This window comes from Nelumbo nucifera, chromosome 2 (genome assembly GCF_055504915.1).
Source record: "Nelumbo nucifera cultivar China Antique chromosome 2, China Antique-T2T, whole genome shotgun sequence".
NCBI classification, from domain to species: domain Eukaryota; kingdom Viridiplantae; phylum Streptophyta; class Magnoliopsida; order Proteales; family Nelumbonaceae; genus Nelumbo; species Nelumbo nucifera.
Window position 1 is genome coordinate 52,862,781 of NC_142650.1, and position 7,972 is coordinate 52,870,752.

At 38.1% G+C, this 7,972-nt stretch overlaps 1 protein-coding gene across 4 annotated transcripts; it reads left to right on the forward strand.

The window, feature by feature from the left end:
• The first annotated feature begins 987 nt into the window (after positions 1–987).
• Positions 988–4,349, forward strand: LOC104601200 (uncharacterized). 4 transcript variants are annotated; one of them, XR_016082565.1, is made up of 8 exons: positions 1,086–1,221; positions 2,002–2,024; positions 2,121–2,207; positions 2,321–2,435; positions 2,807–2,956; positions 3,122–3,228; positions 3,427–3,490; positions 3,580–3,666. XR_016082565.1 is itself a non-coding variant. In XM_010264455.3 (7 exons), the coding sequence occupies exons 1-7, from the start codon at positions 1,219–1,221 to the stop codon at positions 4,161–4,163; spliced, it is 1,026 nt and encodes a 341-aa protein (XP_010262757.1). In that variant the 5' UTR covers positions 988–1,218; the 3' UTR covers positions 4,164–4,349. The 4 variants fall into 4 exon arrangements, 2 of the variants coding, with proteins under 2 accessions (XP_010262757.1, XP_010262758.1); XR_735834.2 differs by having other exon boundaries at positions 3,122–3,225; XM_010264455.3 differs by lacking the exon at positions 3,122–3,228 and having other exon boundaries at positions 988–1,221; positions 3,580–4,349.
• Positions 4,350–7,972: the final 3,623 nt, after the last annotated feature.

Genomic DNA, 7,972 nt, shown 5'->3' on the forward strand with positions numbered 1-7,972 from the left:
GAGGCAGCAAGGCACACTGTGCGATTGTGTGGAGCAGCTGTCGAACTTAGTGGACGAGTTGCATGAGACGCTTGCAGAGCTCCGTCATCTCAAACGTGCGTCGTTCAAGACTCGTAATTCCTTTTCTTTTTTAATTTTGAGGGCATAAAAAAAAAAAAAAAACTGAACCACGGTTAATTGGTCCACCACCGGTTGTATCGGTTCGGTTTCGATTTGGTTAAATGTAAAAATCGAAAAAATCAGTTCGGTTCATAAAATCACCCAATCGAACCGTGAGCACACCTAGTGCTTTCAACCTTCACAATTTGCAAAAACAATCATCGTATTCAACCTTGAGTGTGCCATTCGGATCTTGTGACCAAGGGTTCAGTGAAGAGGAGATTGACAAGAGGATTGTTTCTTCTCAATTCTACCAAATGGCGCACCCAACTGTTCATCATCTTCAACCTTGAGATGAAGAGGAGAGCAGCAAGGCACGGACTACGTGGAAGAAGAAAGAGGAGGAGAGAACGAAGAGAAATCGGGGGGGGGGGGAGAGAGAGAAATATGAAAGAGGGGATTACTGCCACTCTTGTTCATGTATCGTGAGGTTGGGGAAGATGAACAACGCTTTTCTCCTAATTGTTTGAATAGTTATTACAAGGGTAGTATGGAGATTAAAAAAATATTGCAACGGCGTTTTTGAACAGAAGGTAACGGAAAGGGGTTTTTATTTCACGGTCATATAGTACAAGGGGGTCTTTGTTACAAAACAAATTATAGAGGCGTCTTTGTCACGTACCCATAGTAAAGGGGGTTTTTGTAATTTATCCTAATAATAAAGAGATTTTAGACAATTGTGAGAAAAGTTAATGTAATCTAAGACAATATATAAACAATAAAAATATATAATCAATTAGCTAAAGTACAAGGGTAATTTAAGAAATTTACCCTTTTGTTTTTAGCGGATCTGAACAGATTAGAATCGAATACTACTTCGAACCACACGTTGGATTTTGGATTACCTAATTTACCTCCATAACCCATTCGGGCCTCAACAGAGTTAACGGGATTTTAGAAAATTTTCCCGTCCGCGTCTCCAGAAGCTTCTCCCGGTTCCCTTCTTATATAAATCCTTAATTATCTTTCAATCATTTTTTTCTGATTTTCTCTCTGCAACGGAAGGAGTGAAGTGGATCAATTCTTTCGGTCTATTGGTTCCTACTTCCTACCTACCCTATGGTAAGTTTTCGATCTCGATGGTTTTGTGTTATTGTTACATGTTAGATAGGCAAAAATTTTGCTTCGAGTAAACTATGATTTTGTGTTGGTTTCTGGTTTCTACAATTTGTTTTTGAAGTGTTTTTGGTAAGAAATTATGGTTTTTATATTGCTATATTTCGTTTAGTTCTTTTGAAGCGTTTCTCATAAGTAAGAAAAGGGATTTTTATAGCCAATAAGTAAATTATGTTTTTTTATATTTTTATTCTGTTATTTGTTTCGTGTTTTTGATATCTATTCGTTAGGTAGGGTTGAAGGATCTTGATTTATCATTCTATGCTTTTAATGGGCGTTGGTTCTCCTGTTATCATGATTATGTTGGTATAGATGCGTTGCTTCTGTTTTTTAGATGAATATTTTATTTTTAATGGTTTAACAAATATGTTTGTAATAGTTTCTTAGATAATATATCATGTTGATGATTCGCGGATAGTAATGATATCTAATTTCTCAGTTTCAAAAAGAAAAAACATCTTTTACTCTTTCTTATTCCTCTTTGTGATGATCTGGGTTCTAAATGGATTTTGCTTCTAAATCTTTTTTATTTTGTGTGGGCGTTTCTTAAATGTGAATTAATAAATTAAAGTTCTGTATTGGGGGTTTTATACCCAGAACTGCAACTGCAAGGCATGTGCTTCCTTGCCCTGTTTACTGAGTTTGCCTGTTATTTATTTGCCCACTCACTTTCTTGTATTTTGTTACGAGTGTAATCTTTACTGATCTTATATCCTATTATTTCAGATGTCGTATTCCAGACGATCAAGGTGTGTCTACATTCCTGGGTTTATTTCTGAATGTTGATTTGTTGCCGGGAAATCTTATTCACCATGTTACGTCCTTCGTTTTTTTTTGTTTTCTAGGTATTCTCGCTCTCGTTCCCCATATAGGAGGGACAGTAGATCTGTCTCAAGGTCTCTGTCAAGATCAAGGTCCAGGAGCCGATCGAGGTAATGGGGCTGCTACCACCAATCTGTTGTTCTTCTATTTGGTCATTTGGTGTTGGCCATATACTGATGTTGCTGATTAATGTTATACCTTCTTGTTGTGCAATTGTTGACAGAAGTCATGATTCAAGTGAGGTGGAAAATCCTGGTAATAATCTATATGTCACAGGATTGTCCCCTCGGATAACAAAGAAAGAGCTTGAAAAGCATTTTACAAGTGAAGGAGGAACGGTATGCCTTGCAGTAGTAATAGTTGATACATAGTTAATATTTTTTTCCAGTTTTTTTTTTTTTTGGTAATACAAATCACCATATCCATGAGCTAAGTGCAAGGGTTATGCAGAGGAATAACTAAATTAGCTGCAGTTGGAGCTAGATGTTGTGTACATCTTAGGGCTTTGTTTTACAATCTATTATTGGATTGCTGAGTGTGGTTATACTTTTTGCTGGTGTTCTCATTTCTCTTATTATGTCTTCCATTCACTATGTAATTGGGGTTGTATGAGTGTGTTTTCTATGTAGTTGATATCATGGTTAGGTTCTAGTAGATACCAAATTTTTACCCTACTGGGCCTACTCATCAGACTATGTGACTCTTACAGGTGATAGATGTTCACCTCGTGGTTGATCCTTGGACAAGAGAGTCTCGTGGTTTTGGGTTTGTCACAATGTCAACTGTTGAAGAAGCTGATCGCTGCATCAAGTATCTGAATCGCTCAGTACTTGAAGGTCGGGTCATCACCGTGGAGAAGGTACAACATTACATTTTTTTATCTGGTAATTTGAGAGCTATTTTGTTGGATAATTGGGTTAATCTTCAAGTCAGAATCATTGTTAAGGTTTATTGGTAGTTTCATTTGTTACTTTGAGTTTTGAGAGATTTTGCTCTTTTTCCCCTGAAGTGTTTTTGGCAGCAGGGTAGCTGTGTGTAGCAGCTCTTCACCAAACTCCAAAAGACTTATCACAACCTTAACAATCAAATCAAACTCATCAAGCAAATACCAGACTATTTAAACAGAGGGTTGTATGCCCTGCATTCCTCTCTTTCTGAAGCAGTTCCGCATGTTCAAATTTAATTTATTGTTATTTGTTGCAATTTTTGTACCATCGTTTGTATGTTAACTTTTTGGGAAAATTTTAATGGCTTTTGGTTTTCATTGGCATCTGCATTGGCTTGGTTCTGAATTTCTAGTCTCACATTTTATATTCTCCAAATGCACAGGCAAAGAGAAGAAGAGGCCGAACACCAACCCCAGGACGGTATCTTGGAGTGAGAACCATCCGAGGTGAGGTGGTCTTACCCTTTTAAGTAGTTTCCCAAGTTCAATCCTTCGCTTCAATATCTTTACTTTTGCAATTTTATTATCATTTGCAGTGCATCGTCGATCTCCCAGTTATTCTCCGTATTATAGGAGTCGTTACAGTTCTCCGCGTTATTCCTCAGAAAGGGACAGAGATAGATCATACTCCCCTTATTACAGGCGGCACAGGTCCTACTCTCGATCTTTGTCCCCCTACAGCAAGTCACCAGTTCGCAGGCGACACCGTTCCTACTCCTCAGATGACTCTAGGTCATACTCACGACATGACCGATCAGTCTCACCTTACTACAGGAGACGCCACCGATCAGTCTCCCGAAGTGTTTCTCCAAGGCCGAGAAGGAGCTCAAGAAGAGGCTATACACGTAGTCCATCCCCCAGGCTGAGGAGAAGCTCGAGGAAGAGCTACTCTCGCAGTCCTTCGCCAAAAGCAAGGAGTTCAAGGAGGAGTTACTCCCGGAGTGTCTCCCCAAGATCAAGGAAGAGTTCGAGGAGGGGCCCCTCTGGTAGTCCTTCACCCAGGCGGCAGAGAGGCTACTCTCGAGAAAGTTATTCCTGTAGCAGGAGTGTGAGCTCGCGGTCAGCATCTAGGTCCCAATCTCCTGTATCAAGGACCCCTTCACCAGCCTCGCGGGACTGAAGTTAAAACTTCTTGCATTGAGTGCGTAAGTTTGATGTAGCTTTTTATTTATTTATTTGGTAAGAAAGTTTGATGTAGCTTAGGGGTCTTTTGGAGTTTGCTTAGCTAGTCCTACTGCTGTATATGCGTGAACATTTTTCTTACTCTTTTTTCAGATAAAAATATCAATTCGTGGTTTTGTTGGCATGTTTGTTTTTAATATTATAAAGATGCTATTTTTATTTTATTTTGTTTTGCCGGAAAGATCCAACTCTTTTTATTATTTCATCTGGTAGGGATCAACTGGTCCAATCCTATTCTTCATCTTCAGCCCCCTTCATCTTTTTCCAGGCACCATACATTCTCGGTTGTAGGGGGGGTGGGGGGGTATTCGGTTGGTAGGTGACTGATTTCGGATTGGTTTTATAATTTTTTTAACAAGAAATAACAAATTGACATTTCTTGGGTATTTTAGAATTAAAGTTATGGTTTGTGGATCGAGTGTTTTTTTTTTTCAAGAATATTAAAATGGTTACATTCTCCAATTTTAGATGATGGTTGTTTAACTTCCCCACTTTTTTTTTAATCTTTGAATAATAACGCTCAGTGGTCTTTTTGAGCTAAAACCCTGCGACACGTAGGTGTCTGGATTAAATGGTCTAGTTTCTATTTGGTTGGAGAGTGGTTTGTCTCAAAAGGGGTCTTTTGGAGAAACGTCAAATTGACCTTTCCTGCTTTAGGAGGTTAAGTAGTAGGTAAGACGGTGGTATTTTGTAACTTTCAACCCAAAATACTCGTGGTTGAAACTCGGAAGATGAGTATGTCATATACAACCTTAGTCTAGTCTTCGCAAGCAGTATTAGAAGGTTGATTTATCCAATGTTGGTCCTATCATTTGGGGTTTTGGGAGGGTTTAACTTTTGACATATTTACTTTTTAGGTCATTGTCTAAACCTATTCAGTATTTCTCATTTCTCTTGAATTTACCCGACTTCCCGAAACCTCAGAGAATCCTTGTGTTTATATATTCAGAAAAATTTGTACATCCATGCCCCTGTGAAAGGAGTTTGAATTGCAATTCTCTTCCCCTTTTACATGCTTTTATAAGCTAATTTAAGAGCTTCTCTCATTTTTCTGTTTACATACATGATTGATGAGAGGTCAAAAAACTGAGATAGATCCAAGGCTTCAGCCTGGTATATCTTATCACGCCAGTCGCAACTTGATTAAGGATGATTGATAACAGAAACTATATACGAAGCATCAGAAAAGATGGTTAGTTGTTTGACTTTGGCCTTCATGTGTTTTTCATACTGTAAGAGAGCTTTGCCATTCAGATTCAAAGGTATTTTGAGCTTGCGATGTGCAATCTGTATCTGCTATCACCCTGCAGTTTTGTTTAATTATCAAATAACTGGTAGTAGAACTATGTAGATGAGATATATACGAACCATCTATATAGAGGGTGTATTCCAGTGTGAGTATGTCTGTGAGGCAGTTGCTGTGTTTTTTTCCCCAAAGTGCTGGTTGTGGGATTTGATTCTGCATCAACGCTGGAAAACCAGCTAACTCACTAACGAGCCAGCCCTCGGTTGTTAGGCAGTTGCACACAACCTTGATCATTGCCGTAGGATCATTTGATAGAGCAAGAGCAAAGTTTCACACAACCTTGACTATTGCTATAGGATCCAGAGTAGCATTTTCATGCCATCTCTTGTTTCGAGCATTCCATATGAGTTAGAGCAATAACAATATTTTCTATGACCCGAATATGCTGATTTTGATGGTGAGCATAACATGTTTTGTTGCCATGCAAATATGATTTCATGGACCATCTTGGATTCAGAACCTTGATAATAAATACCCACATGAAGAGCAAAGCTGACAACCTTGGCAAAATGACATAAAAAATGATGAAACTTTCCTGAATGGAATCTTTAACTTCCACAGACTTCTATGGAGTATGAACCACTTGACCTGAAGAACTGGGTTGAGTGTAGTAAGAATTTGTAAGCACAGATTTAATAGTGTGAATGGGAGGGATTTACAGTGTTGCCATAGTAACTCATCTTGCTGAAATTTGTGCAAGAGCTTGTGTGTTCCATTCCCCACTTGGCAGCGTCATATCTCTTACAAGTAATGCTTTTGCCGTTGGATATCCTCCACAAGTATAAGGAACCCATGGTTCATCAATTAGAGACGCATGAATTCGATTTTTTTATTTGCTACAATAATTCCGTCTTCAATTGTTTGCTATGAAATAAAAAAAAATCAAATGAATCATTGTCTCAATTAAGGAATTTTTGTTATCAAGCTCCACTTTGGTGAACCATTGCACATGGCGTCAAAATCATGCTTGATATTTCAAAGACAAAGGATCCTTCCTCTCTCTCTCTCTCTCTCTCGTTACTGTGCGATAGGCGATTGCAAAACATTCATACGTTATTTTCTTTAAACATATACAGACAAACACATGGAGGGCCTTATTTGTATTCATTTAGGTTGTAAATTCAATCTTGACCAAGTTCGATCATGATTCAGAATCTCTTTGCTTGCTTGTAAAATGAAAGAAAACGAATGTTTTCTTGAATATTTCTATTTTATCAAAGTGAATTACTGAATTTGCACTTGGTTCAGTTTTGTAAGCATTGGGTAAGAATACGTTTTTTGTATTAAAAATGAAAGTAGATTTGTTTTTTTTTTCTGACATTTTTGTATTTAACACAAAAAAGGCAAATTTTTGCAATAAAAAAAGATAGATTTTAGTCTCGGAATTCATGTTTGTACCCATTACCATCAAATATGTTTGACAAGATTTGTTTTTGCACTTTTCCATACACAGCTGAAACAAAGATATCTCCCTAGGAAATTTAAGAGCCACGTTCAACAACCCTCACTATGAAGTTATCAAAAACAACAATCCTGACCATCAAGGTTGGCACAATAGTTGGGTTGTTCCATTGCGATCTGGGTGACAAGGGTTCAATCTTGGAAACATTCTCTCTATCTGTAGGGGTAAGACTATACATCTATCACTCCTCGGACATTATATTGGTGAGAGTCTCATGCACTAGGCTGCCCTTTTGGAAATTGGAAGCTGATTGTTTGAAGATTTGTAGTAACATAACCAAAGAGAAGAGAAAAAAAAAATCCAATTATGAAGACATTATCGTCATTTTACGTATCAGTTCTAGATGACTCGGCTTTTGATGATCATGGGCGATTCTGAGTCAAACTGCCCGAGTCAGCTCAATGGCGTGGAGAGTTGGGTCACTGCATATTGAGACAATGAAAGCTACTAGTAGAGTGTATTGAATGCTCTAATGGATCGATTTCTTGTTCACCACAGATCATTGTCAAAGAAAAAAGGTATCTTCACAAATGCAACAACTACATCTTCCAAAGCTAAATTGAGATTGCCCCTCTTGAACTTTTGATTGAGAAAGCAGGAGGCTACAGTAATGGTGGTACCTAATCTGTTCTACACAAGGTGCTCAATAATTGAAAGGGAAAAATTTTCTGACTGATAAGCTTCCAACTAAGGGCTCTTGAGGCTGGTAGAACATTTTAGCAGCAAGAGAGGTTTTCCAAAAAGGGGCCTGCTGGGCAGTTAACTCTGGAACAAAAGTTAAGATTTAAGAGGATTCTTGGCTGCATCAAATAGAATCATTTGGAGTAATGGGTCATAAACCAAATGCTCTAGGATTGATTTGGGTTAAAGACCTAATGGATGATAGTGGGAGAAATTGGAACACTAGGTTGATTGAGGAGAATTTTGGAGAGAGAATTGCTAAAAACATCCTAAGCTTAAATCTGGCTAGGGGTACTTG